A 17,196-nucleotide genomic window follows, 5' to 3' on the forward strand; every position below is an offset into this window, starting at 1 on the left:
TGAATCCTGGGGTGTAGAAGAATTAGATAGAATGCTGAAGCGGGGGTGGGGGCAGAGACATGTGTGAGGCCACTGCAGGGTGATGCCATTAAGGGGCATTAGACTATGTGGGGACCACTGAGGGGGCATTATTATAATTTGTGCTGGTCAGGTATGTCCAAGTGTTGTGTGTGTGTGTGTGTGTGGGGGGGGGGGGGGGCGTATATGAAATGTTTGCAATGGGTATTAACACGCCGCTGGTCAGGAGGAGGATGACACTCCTTGACACACACTATCCTCTAACTACTGCGGGCATAGAGCGCCCTCCGCCGGTCTACAGCTATAATCCTAGGCCATTGTATGTCACAGGCCCCTTCACGGCCCCACTTCCAGCCTTGCTCCGTCTTCATTTATCCCCTAAATACCCCTATCACGTGACCAGTGCCTTGCCTCCAGTTGCATCAGCCTGCAGCCTCGTTATCGCTAACTGGCAGCTGATTTATCCAATAGAATTGTAGAGTTGGCACCTGTTACCCAATCAGCGGTTCTCTAGGGCGGGGATTCTGGTTACTGTCAGAGGTTTCTGATTGTACGGAGACAACGTGTGAAGCCGGTGAGTGTAGCGCAGATCCTGTAATCCGCAGCCGCCGCCTGCACGACTGGTCACCGGACGGTACAGAAGAGTAAGCCCCCATATTGCGGATAGAAGATGATTACCCCCAAATATCAGAGTTTACCCAGATATTAGGGGGCATGACTGATAATGACAAGTGGGGTTGTAGCAGACATGCCAGACAATCCCATTGGAGGAGTAGGGGGTATTACCCTACATATAGACGTATAACTGTGCTGGCAGCTATAGATGCCCCAGATGTAGGGGTATAGCCAGGCTGGCAGATGTAGATACCCCAGATGTAGAGGTATAACCGTGCTGGCAGCTATAGATGCCCTAGATGTAGGGGTATAGCCAGGCTGGCAGATATAGATACCCCAGATGTAGAGGTATAACCGTGCTGGCAGCTATAGATGCCCCAGATGTAGGGGTATAGCCAGGCTGGCAGATATAGATACCCCAGATGTAGAGGTATAACCGTGCTGACAGCTATAGATACCCCAGATGTAGAGGTATAACTGTGCTAGCAGATCTAGATACCCCAGATGTAGAGGTATAACTGTGCTAGCAGATCTAGATACCCCAGATGTAGAGGTATAACTGTGCTGGCAGCTATAGATACCCCTGATGTAGAGATATAACCGGGCTGGCAGATATAGATACCCCAGATGTAGAGGTATAACTGTGCTGGCAGCTATAGATACCCCTGATGTAGAGATATAACCGGGCTGGCAGATATAGATACCCCAGATGTAGAGGTATAATTGTGCTGGCAGCTATAGATGCCCCAGAGGAGCAGCGGGAGGTTTATTTATCCCAGATGTAGAGGTATAACCGTGCTAGCAGCTATGGATACCCCAGATGTAGAGGTATAACCAGGCTGGCAGCTGTAGATACCCCAGATGTAGAGGTATAACCAGGCTGGCAGCTATAGATACCCCTGATGTAGAGGTATATAACCGGGCTGGCAGCTGTAGATACCCCAGATGTAGAGGTATAACCGGGCTGGCAGCTGTAGATACCCCAGATGTAGAGGTATAATAGTGCTGGCAGCTATAGATACCCCAGATGTAGAGGTATAACTGTGCTTTCAGCTATAGATACCCCAGATGTAGAGGTATAACTGTGCTTTCAGCTATAGATACCCCAGATGTAGAGGTATAACCGGGCTGGCAGCTATAGACACCCCTGATGTATAGGTATAATAGTGCTGGCAGCTGTAGATACCCCAGATGTAGAGGTATAACCAGGCTGGCAGCTATAGATACCCCAGATGTAGAGGTATAACTGTGCTGGCAGCTATAGATACCCCAGATGTAGAGGTATAACTGTGCTGGCAGCTATAGATACCCCAGATGTAGAGGTATAACCGCGCTGGCAGCTATAGATACCCCAGATGTAGAGGTATAACCGGGCTGGCAGCTATAGACACCCCTGATGTAGAGGTATAATAGTGCTGGCAGCTGTAGATACCCCAGATGTAGAGGTATGGCCATACTGGGAGCTATAGCAACAATAAGCAATTACTGCTGTTGTTATGGACTTGTATGTTTTGGGTCAATTTTTTTGTAGCTTTCACTGATCCCCTGGGACCCTGTTCCTGAGGCAGGTCCTGGTTACTGATGCGCTTCCATTATGACTGTGACACACCTTTTTAGATGGAGGTGAAATTCAGTGTTCTTCTCATGCAGATCACAGTCGTCAAAATGACATCACTGACAGCAAGCGAGATCCGACAGAAGTTTATTGACTTTTTTAAGGAGAATGGGCATACTTATGTCCACTCCTCTGCCACCGTCCCCTTGGATGACCCCACGCTGCTGTTTGCCAATGCTGGCATGAACCAGGTGAGTTGGTGCCCACTTTCCACTACAATTTCATATTTGTAAATGGTTTACAAATATATAAGCTTCGACGGGGTATGAGCTTAATGTTTTGTATTTTTTTATTTTTTATTTTTTTTTTAAATGACAATCTTATCTTCAAAGGGTGGAGTATAGCTACATCCCTGGTTTTGCTTATATCTTGGATTGTGGTCCACTTACTGCAGTGAAGAAAGGGGGGGGGGGAGGGGGACATCTTTCTTATTACTCAGCATTTTGTAGGGAGACAGTACATCCTGCATCTCCCCTCCCCCATAAGTCAGCAGGGTGGGAGGTATGCTGGTGTCCGCAGTAGATTAGTCGATCTGTTCTGTGCAGTGTGAATAGGGTCATTTTGGCTGCAAAATATGTGGACACTGCACCTGATGAGACCTCTGCAGACACAGTGTACACCCTCGGGAAAATGGAAACTGCAGCAAGCAGGTCATGTGTTAAATGAATTTGATGTCACTAGCTTGTGAACTGGAAGCCAAACTCACTTGAGCAGTTGATCTGTGAGGGCCCAGGTGTCATGAACAAGCTGTGGATCTCCAGGTAAGTGGTGTGTGGAGATCCACAGCTTGTTCCTTGGCTCCCTTTTCACCTGATTCTCTCTCCATCCGATAAACTGAGGAAGGTCTATTATTGACCGAAACGTTTGCACTCTATATATATATCGGATGTAATAAATACCACACATTGGAAGCTACTGAACAATTGAGTGCCGGAAATTCCTTTACTATTGGTTATTGTGGTGAGAAGCCTTTCCCAAGCACCATCCATAGTGACCAAGTGACTGTTTATTATCTACAAGATTTACTATCTTAAGGATAGTTTATTAATTTTCTGGAAAACCCCTTTAAGGGCTTGTTCACATCATATGTTTTTTTATCTCCATTGAGCAGACACATTTAACATCCTTATAGACTTCTGCTGGTAAAACAGGTGTCAGTCATTTTGACTCTACTTTACCTCCATGACATCATAATCCATTGTGTATAAGGGAAAGAAAAACATGCTATACCATGCTTTTTCATCCATTCAAATGAACAGATGGACATGCATACACTGGAGTCTCCTCAGAGACCCCTGGGTGCCTAGGAGAGGTGAGACAAAATCAGTTTATGGATAAGGCACCAAGTTCCGGAAACGCAGTCATCAAAGTCAAGAGTGGAAAATATAAAGGAATCACTTTGACGTTTCCCTTCTGTTAATTCCATTGCTGACTTTGGCTCAGAAAACACGCAGTAAAATCTGCAACAAAAAAAACTGTATTTCTGCAATGTGGAGCCCTCTGCCTTTCTGCCTGTTATTATAACTCCCCTACCCTGGGCCTCTGCTTAGTATAACCTGTGGAGACCCCACAGTATAATGGCACTTTTGGTAATGATCCGAGTAGACGAACCTCACAAATATTTGTTGAAAAGAATCTTGTAAGGTTTGCCCCATCTAGACCAGTTCAGCAAAACAAACCTGTTTTCTTAAAGGGATTGTCCAGCCAAAAACAGCACAACCTTTTTAACGTTTAAATCCAAAAAAATGCATACTTACCTGTCCCTGTTGCTGAGGTGTCCTCCCACGCGTCCCGGTACTTCTGTGTATCCATTTTTGCCTGGTCAACCCCCTTAATGTAAAAACGGACGCATATTTGTATCTGTTTTTACTATTAAATAACCAGATCCGTTATACAGATCTGCTGATTGGATAGCAGGAACGTGATGGGAAGGGCCCCTTACACATTATACACTGGGCGATTTATAGATTTAGATTTTCATATCTCCTGCTTCGGCATTGGGTGCGCCACATTTAGTTCGAGGAGCACCTCTGGTTTCCAGCATCACTTTTGCCAATTTTTTGTTACAATGGGTGTTTAAAACCTGCAAACCCGAGGTTTGCAACTGTTCTATGTAAGAAATTTGGTGTATGAAGTACAATAAATTTGCCCCAGTGTTTTTCTGGTCTTTCATGGAGTTTTTGGACCCAAAATGCTGAAGCCACACTATATAATGAAATATGAAATGAGCTACGTAAATAGCGGCTTGTGGGATATTTTTCACAATGTAGGATGCCCTGGGTGTGACTTTTTTTTATTTTGTTTCGATCCCATAGGGCATTCAGATGATTCCATTCAGTAGAGGCAAAATCCTAATTTCTTCATATTACGATTTGTAAAATATGCCAAAATTTCTTTAATCATTCATTTTATTTTAAATGCATGTTCCATGCATTTTTTAATGCCAAAAGATTCCATTCTATGAATTTACTCTTCTAATGTGTATGTAGCTCAGCTCATCAGTATATATACAGTGACTGGTCACTGGTTGATCTGGTTGTAGGTTTACTTGCAGTTTAGGACACAATGACCTGAATAGTCCACAGGATATCAGCCATGTATATTACAGAACTGGAACATTATAAAAGTACAAAAGTTCAGCCAAGTGCTCTCTAGTAAAGGCCTAGTTGTGATTTTACATGCGGCCCTATTAATAAGAGCAATTATTATGTTCAACTGCTAAAGTAAATGAGTTTTCAGATGATAGGACTTGATGAATCTTCTCTGAGTGTCCAGCATTAATCTCTTCTGTCATTTGTCCAGTTTAAGCCAATCTTTTTGAACACCATTGACCCTTCCCACCCCATGGCTAAGCTGAACCGCGCTGCCAACACCCAGAAGTGTATCCGTGCCGGAGGGAAGCACAACGACCTGGACGATGTGGGAAAAGATGTTTATCATCACACCTTCTTTGAGATGTTGGGCTCCTGGTCTTTTGGAGACTACTTCAAGGTGAGGCCTCTTAGTCAGTGCTGCTGCTGTAGTGATGGTGTTTCTGTGGGTGACAACATTGTGCTACCTCTATAGGAGCTGGCTTGTAAACTGGCCCTGGATCTTCTGACCAAAGAGTTTGGCATAGACATTGAGCGCCTGTACGTCACCTACTTTGGTGGTAATGAAGCAGCAGGTTTGGAACCGGACCTTGAGTGTAAACAGATATGGCTAAATCTGGGGTAAGTTGGGTTGTTTGGGGTAGAGGCACCATGTCTTTTTACGGGGAGGTTGGGAACAATCATATATATGTAAAAATGACACTCTTCTTTTCCCAAGGCTTCCAGAATGCCGCATATTACCTGGCAGCATGAAAGACAACTTCTGGGAAATGGGTGACACAGGCCCCTGTGGACCCTGCAGCGAGATTCACTTTGACCGTATTGGTGGCCGTGATGCTGCCCACTTGGTTAATATGGATGACCCCAACGTGTTGGAGATTTGGAACCTGGTGTTCATTCAGTTTAACAGGTAAATCTACATGAGTTGATCATATAGGGACGAGGACAGTTTACCCTCCAGGCCTGAGGGTTCCCCTAAGTAACTTCATATATCTTTAGACTAAGTTCACATCTTCTTTAGAGTCTCTATAGGACCAAAAATCCTGAACTCACAATTTTTTCATCCACCAATTTCAATTTTAAAAAATTGGACAACCAATGGGACTCCATTATAATCACTGGGGTATGCTATTTTGGATGTCGGTCTGTCTGTTGTTTTGGTCCTCTGATGGACCAGAACATCAGATAGACTGGCTCAGATGTAAACTTATCCTTACACTATGTTCACAACTGCGTCTGTCTTTGCAAAACCAGAACAATGGACAGGCGGACAACATTGTGTGTCCATTTGTTTAAACTGAAACCACTGGAGCAAAAGGTCAGGCTTGTAGCAGTTTTTCGTCCAGCAGTTTTCGATGGACACTATGGTGGAGACCCCAGCGCAGATGTGAATCCAACCTCACAGATTTTTTTTTGTTTATTGCTCCAGTGCACATAACTCAAAAGCGTAGCAACTTAGTAATTTTTTGTTTTGCGTGTATAGTTCCTGTTCAGGGCTGTTTGTATCTGTAGTTTGCTAAAGGCAGTCACTCTTTATTTGGATATACTTTGTCATCTATTCCTTATAAATGTATGTAGGCGATTTATGTAAGAGTGACTGTAGGATCAGACCTGTTTATAATCTGTTACTGTGAAAACAGAGATTTCTTCATGGGTGCTGTAAATGATAGAAATTGTAGATGCACTGGTGAAATAAAGAAACCAGTAAAAGATTTTGGAGCATTGTCAATTCTTTCCCATTTTAATATGCTTGAGTGGTGGTTGTACCAATTTTTGAAGTTATCCCTTATTGATAGGATGGGAATTAGTTCATGATTGGCAGGGCTTTGATCGCTTTGACCCAGACGATCCTTGAATGGGGGTCCAATCCCCCAAACCTGCTGAAGTTGTAGCATTCGAAGGTGCTCTGCTGCTCCATTAATTTTCTATGGAACAGTTGGAGAGGCCTATTGTTAGGGAACAATTTCAAAACTTGGTGCAAGCCTTATATAAGATTGGCCTTTCAATATCTCTTTCCCCAATATCTGCTTCCTTTGCTCCCGTTGCCTGAGACTGAAATGCTGACTTTTCTCTTGCAGGGAAGGTGATGGGAGTTTGAAACCACTGCCCAAGAAAAGCATTGACACTGGGATGGGGCTGGAGAGACTGGTGTCCGTGCTGCAGAGCAAGATGTCAAACTACGACACAGACCTCTTTGTTCCTTACTTTGATGCCATCCAGAAGGTACAGACAGCACAAAGCTTTACTGGTGATATTCCTCTTTAACCCCTTCCCGCCGATGGCATTTTTTGATTTTCGTTTTTCGTTTTTGACTCCCCTCCTTCTAAACCCCATAACTTTTTTATTTCTCCGCTCCCAGAGCCATATGAGGTCTTAATTTTTGCGGGACAAATTTTTCTTCATGATGCCACCATTAATTATTCTATATAATGTACTGGGAAGCAGGAAAAAAATTCAGAATGGGGTGGATTTGAAGAAAAAATGCATTTCTGCGACTTTCTTACGGGCTTTGGTTTTACAGCGTTCACTGTGCAGCCAAAATGACATGTCCCCTATATTCTGTGTTTCGGTACGGTTCCAGGGATACCAAATTTATATGGTTTTATTTACATTTTGACCCCTTAAAAAAAATCCAAAACTGTGTTAAAAAATTTTTTTTCTAAAAGTCGCCATATTCCGATGGCCGTAACTTTTTTATACGTAAGTGTACGGGGATGCATAGGGCGTCTTTTTTTGTGGGGCTGGGTGTACTTTTTAGTTCCACCATTTTCAGGAAATGTTATTGCTTTGATCACTTTTTATTAAAATTTTTATCAGAATCAAAACAGTGAAAAAACGGCGGTTTGGCACTTTTGACTATTTTTCCTGCTACGGCGTTTACCGAACAGGAAAAATATTTTAATAGATTTGTAGAGCGGGCGATTTCGGACGCGGGAATACCTAACATGTATATGTTTCACAGTTTTTAACTACTTTTATATGTGTTCTAGGGAAAGGGGGGGTGATTTGAACTTTTAATACTTTTTATTTTTTTTTTTTTTTTTTTTTTTACTTTTTTTTTATTATTTTTTTTTTGCATTTATTAGACCCCCTAGGGGTGTTGAACCCCAGGGGGTCTGATCACTAATGCAATGCATTACAATGCTAATGCATTGCAATGCATTGCAAAAAATCATCCTCTCTTTTGCAGGCTGCATAGACCAGCCTGCAAAAGAGAGAATTTGCAGACAAGCCTGGGAGCCTTGTACAGGCTCCCGGCTGTCATGGCAACATGACGTTGGCCCTGGAGCATGCTCCAGGAGCCGGCGATCCCGCGCAAAATGGCGGCGCCCATGCGCCGCCGGGAAAATGGCGCCTCCGGCGCCTTTGACCGCGGCGCCGGAGGGGTTAATGCCTCCGATCGGTCCGGGGACCGATCGGAGGCATTAGAGCTGGTTGTCTACTGCTTAAAGCAGTAGACACCCGGAGGCTACGGCGGCTGCCCGGCTCCCGGGCAGTCGCCATAGTTACAGACCCGACATGTGCCGTACTATTACGGCACATGTCGGGAAGGGGTTAATATCACAGACACAGTGATACACCTTTTATAAGTTATGGCTCATACTCCTCTCCATGTAGAATACAAATGATATATGAGTAGCAGAAACCTTACCTCCTCCTACTTCAAAAGGTCTATCCCATCTGTAGACCTCATGTAATTGTTGGCAAATGGATTTTTTAAATAGATTAATTTGAACATGATCAAAGAATGACTATAATCGCACCAGAATATAGTTATATAAAGACTAGAACTAGAATCAGACCAGAATATAGTTATATAAAGATATAGTTATATAAAGACTATTATCTCACCAGAATATAGTTACACTAAGACTATAAACGCATCAGAATATAGTAAAATAAAGTGTTTATAAAAAAAATGAAGAGTAATAATCCTGAGCTGCAGTTACAGATGTTACAAATGATGAGTGATAAATTACAGTAATTACTATTATCTCTATTACTGTCCTGTCTGTCTCTGTCAGTATCCTCTACACACCACTTAACAGCCTTGTTTAGTGCTCCATTTAGTGTCACCGCTGAGCTACTATGGTAGCTGACCTGGATAAGATTGTTCTGTATGTGAAGAACTGCTCTATCTTTTTTACCTCTGTGCTGTTATACATATATACCTCCAGCAGTGTCTCCAGGTAAAGAGCTGTTCTGTGCATTCTGAATAATCTTGACCCAATTCTGAGCAGCCAAATGGAGTGCTAACCATCGCTGTAAACTGATGTGCAGAAGATACTGGCCACGAGCACAGGACATTACACGAGGGCTAGAGGTGAGATACATCTATTTTATTAGAAGCAGCTATTGTTTGACTACCTACAAGAGGGACTCTGCAGAACATGATGCAGATTTTGTTTATTCCTATGAGGGTTGGGAGTTTGTAGAATTTCACCACTAGACTCCATATTACAGTCAATAAATAGCTGATGCTGGGTAACTGTAAATACTGTATATTGAACTGATCACAAGTTATACCATATACCATATATATATACCATATATAGTTTAGTCACCGCCAGAGCAGCATTCACATATTTATGGGCTTCAGAGCTGAAATTTCCCACATTGGCCTGCTTGTTGAGTGTCTGTTCATAAAATTAATGACTGTGTCAAAAAATGGTTTACAGGACCAGACACCACATTAAATCATCACCTAATCGTAAAGTGTCTTGTCACAGGGCACTGGAGCAAGGCCTTATTCTGGCAAGGTAGGAGCAGAGGATGAAGATGGCATAGACATGGCATACAGAGTGCTCGCAGATCACGCCAGGACAATCACAGTTGCCCTTGCTGATGGTGGAAGACCTGATAATACAGGCCGTGGGTAAGTCTTATAAAGCAGTAGTAATATGTATAGTATGTATATGTAGTGGAGTTATTTCCTCATTTTTGTAATCCTTGATTTTTAGATATGTTTTACGTCGCATCCTTCGCCGTGCTGTGAGATATGCACACGAGAAACTTAATGCATCCAAAGGATTCTTCGCTACTCTGGTTGACGTTGTTGTCCAGTCATTGGTAAATGTCACAAATTTTATCCTACCTATGTTGTGGTGTTTCTAGCTGCAATGTCATTCTCTTCTGTGTATTCAGGGAGATGCTTTCCCTGAGCTTAAAAAAGACCCTGACATGGTGAAGGACATCATCAATGAGGAAGAAACTCAGTTCCTGAAAACTCTTAACAGGGGACGCCGTATCTTGGACAGGAAAATACAAAGTCTTGGGGAGAGCAAGACCATCCCTGGTAAGAGATGCTTCTAACTGCATAATATTCCCTGACTAGTAGGTGTGAGAACTAATCTGTATTCTTACTTCCACCTCCAGGTGACACTGCATGGCTGCTGTATGACACGTATGGATTCCCTGTGGATCTGACTGGCCTGATTGCTGAGGAGCGAGGCATGAAAGTGGATATGGAGAGCTTCGAAGAGGAGAGAAAGGCTGCCCAGGTAATACAGAACCTGCATCAGTCATAATCTGGAAGGAAGGAAGGGAAACCTTCCCACATTTGTTCTGGTGTTTTGTACTTCTCTGGCCAATTGGGCTGAAATACGTAGCACTGGACTATATTAGTCTATCAGAAAATCCTATGATGTAGGCAGAAACATTTTTTTATATCCTGTGGTGGTGAATAGTCAGCAGTCCCTACCCTTTAATGTTACAGATCAAGTCTCAAGGAAAAGGGGCAGGAGATGAAGATCTATTGATGTTGGATATTTATGCCATTGAGGAGCTGCGCTCCCGGGGTTTAGAACCAACCGATGATACCCCAAAATACAACTACACGTCAACTTCCGATGGCAACTATGGTAGGATGAAACTGCAGCAACTGCTTTATGTGTGTCATGGATAGGGGATGGGCAGAGAAAACAGTAGTGTTCTTAAAGTCTTGCTGATGTTTCTGGTTACATTGCTATATGTTGTTGCTTTGCAGAGTTTGAAGGAGTAGAGGCCACTGTAAAGGCGATCCGCCGAGAGAAGACCTTTGTGGATGAGGTCAGCACAGGACAAGAGTGCGGACTGGTTCTGGATAAGACCTGCTTTTATGCAGAGCAAGGAGGACAGACATATGATGAGGGATACATGGTCCGTGAGGATGACAGTAGTGAAGATGTGAGTCTTCTGAAATTGTGTGTGGTAACATTGTAAATGGGGGGGGCACAGATCACTTATTGTCCACTGCTAGAATTGTGTCTAAAGAGGGAGTTTCGAGGTTCTTCTCTATCTCTGCTGCTTTGGGGTGCCATTGAGTCTTTCTTTCCTTATCATGTGACACAATACATTTCATTATAAAAAAAAAATTATCCTTTGTTTCCCTTACTAAACCTTTCTATTTATTGTAGAAAACAGAGTTTAGTGTAAGGAATACACAAGTCAGGGGTGGTTACGTCCTACATGTTGGAACTGTATATGGCAGCTTGAAGATTGGTGACCGGGTACGCCTCTACATTGATGAGGTGAGTGCACGGTTCTTCAGTTCTGTGAAAATGCAGAGATCAGCATAATAAATGATCAAATCTGATTTTAAATGTCTCTCCTCATTGTAGACGAGGCGACGTCCAATTATGAGCAACCACACAGCCACCCACATCCTGAACTTTGCCTTGCGCTCGGTTCTTGGGGAGGCAGATCAGAGGGGGTCTCTGGTTGCCCCTGATAGGCTGAGGTTTGACTTCACTGCAAAAGGAGCCATGAGCACCAAGGAAATTCGCAGAACAGAAGAGATTGCGCATCAGCTGATCCAGGAGAACAAGGTGAAAGACACATCACTGACCATAAACTACCACTACCACATACTCTGGACCAGGGGTCCTCAAACTTTTCAAACAGTGGGCCGGAGGCAGAGCAGGTCGCACAGACATCAGGAGCGGTGCCCTCCAATACGTAAAGTGAAGTGCGCTCCATGGCCTGGCCCGAGCTCCCCAGGAGCTTCATTATAAATGCACGCCTGCCGGCGTTGTCGGCGGGGCCAGACAGAAGTGCTTGGCGGGCCGCATGTGGCCCTCGGGCCGCAGTTTGAGGACCCCTGCTCTGGACCCTCCAAACATCATTCTTCTCTGTGTAGTGACTTATGCCTGTGAATTTTTTTTTACAGACTGTCTATGCCTTGGATTGTCCCTTGGCTGCTGCTAAAGCAATTCAGGGACTGCGTGCTGTGTTTGATGAAACATATCCAGACCCTGTACGAGTAGTTTCTGTAGGGATTCCTATAGAGGATCTGCTGGCTGACCCCTCAGGCCCTGCAGGCTCTGTAACGTCAGTGGAGTTCTGTGGTGGAACGTAAGTGATGGGTCACTGGTCAGGTATTTGCAGACTTTTTGTACAGTGGCCCCTGACATTAACATCTCTTACAGGCACCTGCAGAATTCTGGCCATGCTGGACAGTTTGTCATTGTTACAGAAGAAGCCATTGCAAAGGGAATTCGAAGAATTGTGGCTCTCACTGGAGCTGAGGCACAGAAGGCGAGTTGTTTCTGTGTTTGTCATATTGAGCAGTTACTTGGAGGTTCAGATGATGACTTTATTATCTGTCTTTGTAGGCTATGCGGAGGCAGGAGACCTTGAAAGCTGCACTCACTCAGTTGGAAGCCAAAGTTAAGCAGCAGACTGCTCCCAACAAGGATGTCCAGAAGGAGATTGCTGACCTCAGTGAGGTATGACCTTCTCACAGTGCCCTATGTCCTGTACTATCTCTGCCTCTCTAACATTCTTCGCATATCTTCAGGTCCTAGCTACAGCCGTCATCTCTCAGTGGCAGAAAGACGAACTTCGAGAGCTGCTCAAATCCCTTAAAAAGACTATGGATGATCTGGACCGTGCCCACAAAGCAGACATTCAGAAGCGGGTGAGTCATACAGAATAAATCATAGAACTGACAGTGTGGACCTTCATAGGATTGTTAATAATCCATATTTATTTTAATTTGCACAGGTTCTGGAAAAGACTAAACAGTTGATTGCAGAAAAACCAAACCAACCCCTCCTGGTCCTAGAAATGGAAGTGGGGGCATCAGCCAAGGTCTGTTTATCTTTGATCTTTCAGCTTTGTCTTGTGCTAATTGTAGTGTCTTCAATCACTCTCCTTATTTTTATTTCACCCTGACCCACAGGCTCTGAATGAATCTTTGAAGCTCCTCAAGTCCCAGTCTCCAAAGACCTCAGCCATAATCTTTGCTGCAGACAATGAATCTGGAAAAATCACCTGCCTGTGTCAGGTTCCCCAGGTAAAACAAAACAAAAAACCCAAAAACTTACATCAGACAACAATTTATAGGGCCTAGATTGACCCTGAGACTTGTGCTCTGTGTGCTTCAAGGTACTGACCGATCTTCTCTTCCACAGGAAACTGCAGATAAAGGCCTGAAAGCTAATGAATGGGTCCAGCATGTGACTGATGTGATGGATGGTAAAGGTGGTGGGAAGGACACGTCTGCACAGGCCACAGGCAAGAACCTAAGCTGCCTTCCTGAAGTGCTGAGACTGGCTGAAGATTTTGCCAAATTGAAGCTTGAAAACTTGAAGAACTAAACGGAAAAAGGAATTGTAAGAACACTGGAGAGAACTGCTCCTTCCGTCCAGTGCTTGTAGAACAGTTCATCCATCTGGCATGGAAAGGATTTACTTGATGTCTCTGGCCCCAATGGACATTACTCATCCTCTAGTTTCATCACCATTTCCCCTGCTCGCTGCCTAAGCATTAGTGCATCATTCATTGACTGAAATTTGCAGGATTGCATGGGATGTAGCTGTTCACATTCCCTTACTGATGAAAAGGGATTATTCAGGAAAGTGTTAACATAGAATCCACTAGTTAATAACTTGTGTCCTCCTCTTGGTATTGGGGGGAATAACATGTTCTGGGTTTACCACCTTGTATGTAGAATAAGCCATAACTGTCTGACCTTCAATAAAAAAAAACAAAAAAAAGCAAAGCGTTGTGCATTCTCTGAATGTCCTAAGTGCTGGAAATTGATGTCTGAACTGTAGCATTGAAGGATCCACCAGACAGAGCACTGGTCTTGATGATCCACCATGTCTGTAGCAATAAATGCTTCCCCAGACGGATCAATGTGCCCCCATAATCCACATAGCTGGAATCTGTTATAATCAGTGGTCTCCCAGACAAATCACTGGTTCTTATGACCCAGACCTGGAAACATTGCTGGCTGAAATGACTACAAGTGTAAAGTTTGTTTTGTGTGAAATAACTTCTGATTAAATCTGAGAACTGACTACACCCTGTGATAAGAAAACGCCACAGATGCTCTGTAAGATAGATCCCCTGCCCCACTATCACTGCAGTGGTAACATGACCACTGTGGACTGAACATGAAAATCAAATTATAGTATTATACAAGTTATATTACCATGCAGATAGTAACCGAGTTGTAACAGTTTTGGTAGGAGGCCTCTTACCAGATGGAGATGACAATGGTTGGGGAAAGTCTGATACCCCAACCGCTGTTTCCCTTGTTAAGATATCTAAATTGGACTCATATCTGTTGCTCCGGCACCTGTGCTGTTCTAATGTGAACCTGGAGCTGTATACCCTGGCGGCAGTGTGCACTGAAGCTGAGGTGTACTCTAATGGCTTCATTGAAGAACTGCTCTTGTGAGGGGAGTACAGCCAATAGGCGATTTATAAAGCTTTGTTTATCTTTAATGTGGCCGTGGTTTGCGTTATAACAGGGTGAGCTGGGACACTAAACCTCCAGGGAAAGGGTCACTAATACAGGTATTCAGGCAAGAAAGACGACTTCTGTAATTGGCTCAAAGGATGAGAGTGAACCGGATCAGGTATGGTAGGTGAGGGGATCAATGCTGTCTGGGAATCGGCAATTATTTCCTGACTGGTCTTGTCAATTTTGTAATTGAAATGAGTGGCCAGGTTCTCAGCAAAGAGGTCTGTGATAGGTGGCTGTACCTTGGAAGTGAATAAGGCGTGAAGCGTTTCAAAGAGTCGTTTAAGATCGATAGAAAGGAGTAGAGAGTGGTGAAGTCGGATTGTTTGGCAAGGTGAAGGGCAGCGTTGGGCTTTATTCATGTGACAGTGATAAATGGCCGTCACTGGCCATTTTGAAAACACCTTGATTTAGGTTTTCACGTCCATTCAATGCGGATGCGATGCTGAGTTTTGTGGGCTACAGGTAGTATCGCCATTTAAATTTCTCAGCATCCTTATTGCTCGTGACAGTTCCAGTCTTATGATCTTAATTAGAGATGGGCGAGTAGTTTCGATCGAATACCTCCCCGCATAGTTATTGGTGTAAAAAAGAACCAGGCAAGGTGGGAGGTGAATTGAAATTTTACTGCGTGGTATTCGACAGAGTACACCAATAACTATGCAGGGGAGGTATTCGATCGAATACTACTCGCTCATCTCTAATCTTAATGTATACTCTTGCTGTCTTAGCTCAGAAATTTGCCATGTGTAAGCTCCTCCCTTTGCCAGTGGAGTTAACCTCTTTCAAATGATAGTACTCCCCAATCTGCTGTACATCCTGGAACATGCTGATGTGATGGTTTCTAGATGTTTTTTTTTCTCCGGTGAACTTGGTCTCTTTGCTTGTGTGGGGGAGTGGACAACCCAAGCTGAAGTTGGTGACATTTAAACGAGCCAAAGATGAAGCTAGAATGGCATTGCCATATTTCTTCCCACACTATTTAGCTGGTCAATGTTGCTTCTTGCATAACTGGGTCTCCTCAGCTCCCTGTCAAGCGCAGAACATCACCTGGCACATTTCCTGCACTTGCAATCGCGGTAGACAATTTTGGAGCCCTGTGACATCTTCCTGAGGCACCTCTTTCCCCTTCATAGGCTGACCAGACAGATTTCTCAGGTCTCAAAGGCAGTGGAGTTGCCACTATGGTTTAATGAGGCTCTGGCTCACTTTGGTGTGGATCAGTATCCAGGGTTTGGGATGGGGAAGGAGGTTCTGATTGCTGTACAGATGGTTAGAAGGGACAGAACTTATCATGGCATCACTGGAATTGCAGGATAGTTATTTGCTACAACAACAAGAGGTGTTTAGATGTATTCAGTTGCACCATGCCTTTAACTCCCAGTTCCCATTACCCTTCTCCTCATATCCTCTTTTGGGTTCCTATGCTTTTAGAGTCCGCAGGGCTTGGTGTCTCACCTATTATCTAGAAGGTTGTGCCACTCACCCCTGTCCAAAGAGGCTAAGGCGGCGTTCGCACTACCGTTGGATTCCACTATGAAGGTGTCCATTAAAAAAACAAAACTGACACATATCATAACAGACATTAACGGACACTAAGGGGGCGTTCACACTTGTGCCTGGTGTCCACCCTGTGCCATTCCGCTGGGATTCTGTCCTCCGTCCCGAGAAACTGGACAGGGGATGGCTTCCTGGTGGTCAGTTTTAAAACCTATTCATTTGAATGGGTTTTAAAGGTGTCCACCTGTGGCCTCTCCTTGAGGAAACAGTTTTTTTTTTTCGGCCGGACACAAAGTCCTGCATGTCTAGCCCTGGATGGTCAGTATGATGGAGTGGATGGGAAGGGGGGGAAGAGTAGTAGTGATGTTCCGTTTTCAGGAACGGATCATCACCAGATAAACAGGAAATGTCCCTGGGATGGTCACAGGGTTATGGGTGAATATATTTTTCATATAGGAGGGGGGAGGGTGTTTAGATTAAAATAGGGATTTCCATTTATCCTGGACAAGAAGTTATCAAGTTTTTAAACAATATGGGCGAAATAAAAGGATGCATCAATACAAAACATTTCCAAATATATATCATGTTTAACTTTAGCCCTGTTTATATGATTTATTTTCAGGTCATTAGCCTCAGGTTGACGTTTCGTTGCGAGCTCACTAGCCTTCCCCCTGTGAACATTTCAGGCAACAAATGACAGCACCAAGTGGGAGAGATTTATTTCCTGCAGCTTCTCCCGGAGTTCCATTGAAGCCACTGATTGGCGAAGTACCTGCGATGTCGCTACCTGTCACATCACGGGTCCTCTTCCTGAGGTCAATCATCAGAACACCGGAAGAGACCCAGGAGAAGCCACTGGAGCAGAAGAATCGGGAGGACGCCGGGGCATCGGGGACAGGTGAGTATGAATTTTTTTTCTATGCCACAACTGATTTAAAAGTTAAAAGGGTTGTCCATTTTTGCCTGGACAATCGCTTAAAGAGGACCTTTCATCAGATTGGGCACATGCAGTTCTATATACTGCTGGAACGCTGACAGTGCGCTGAATTCGGCTTTCCCGATCTGTGCCCCGGGTAAAGCGCTATCGGTCCCGGTACCGTAGGGCTTTACAGTCAGAAGGGCGT

At 44.1% G+C, this 17,196-nt stretch overlaps 1 protein-coding gene across 2 annotated transcripts; it reads left to right on the forward strand.

Moving 5' to 3' along the window:
- The first annotated feature begins 551 nt into the window (after nt 1-551).
- Nucleotides 552-13,824, forward strand: AARS1 (alanyl-tRNA synthetase 1). 2 transcript variants are annotated; one of them, XM_075282196.1, is made up of 21 exons: nt 552-592; nt 2,284-2,439; nt 5,051-5,239; nt 5,315-5,460; nt 5,558-5,749; nt 6,918-7,062; nt 9,570-9,715; nt 9,801-9,909; nt 9,985-10,135; nt 10,216-10,340; nt 10,556-10,700; nt 10,826-11,004; nt 11,235-11,348; nt 11,439-11,645; nt 11,987-12,171; nt 12,246-12,354; nt 12,432-12,545; nt 12,617-12,736; nt 12,823-12,909; nt 13,001-13,114; nt 13,233-13,824. In XM_075282196.1, the coding sequence occupies exons 2-21, from the start codon at nt 2,299-2,301 to the stop codon at nt 13,416-13,418; spliced, it is 2,904 nt and encodes a 967-aa protein (XP_075138297.1). In that variant the 5' UTR covers nt 552-592; nt 2,284-2,298; the 3' UTR covers nt 13,419-13,824. The 2 variants fall into 2 exon arrangements, with proteins under 2 accessions (XP_075138297.1, XP_075138298.1); XM_075282197.1 differs by having other exon boundaries at nt 578-662.
- The last annotated feature ends 3,372 nt before the right edge of the window (nt 13,825-17,196 follow it).

This window comes from Leptodactylus fuscus, chromosome 7 (genome assembly GCF_031893055.1).
Source record: "Leptodactylus fuscus isolate aLepFus1 chromosome 7, aLepFus1.hap2, whole genome shotgun sequence".
Classification (NCBI taxonomy): domain Eukaryota; kingdom Metazoa; phylum Chordata; class Amphibia; order Anura; family Leptodactylidae; genus Leptodactylus; species Leptodactylus fuscus.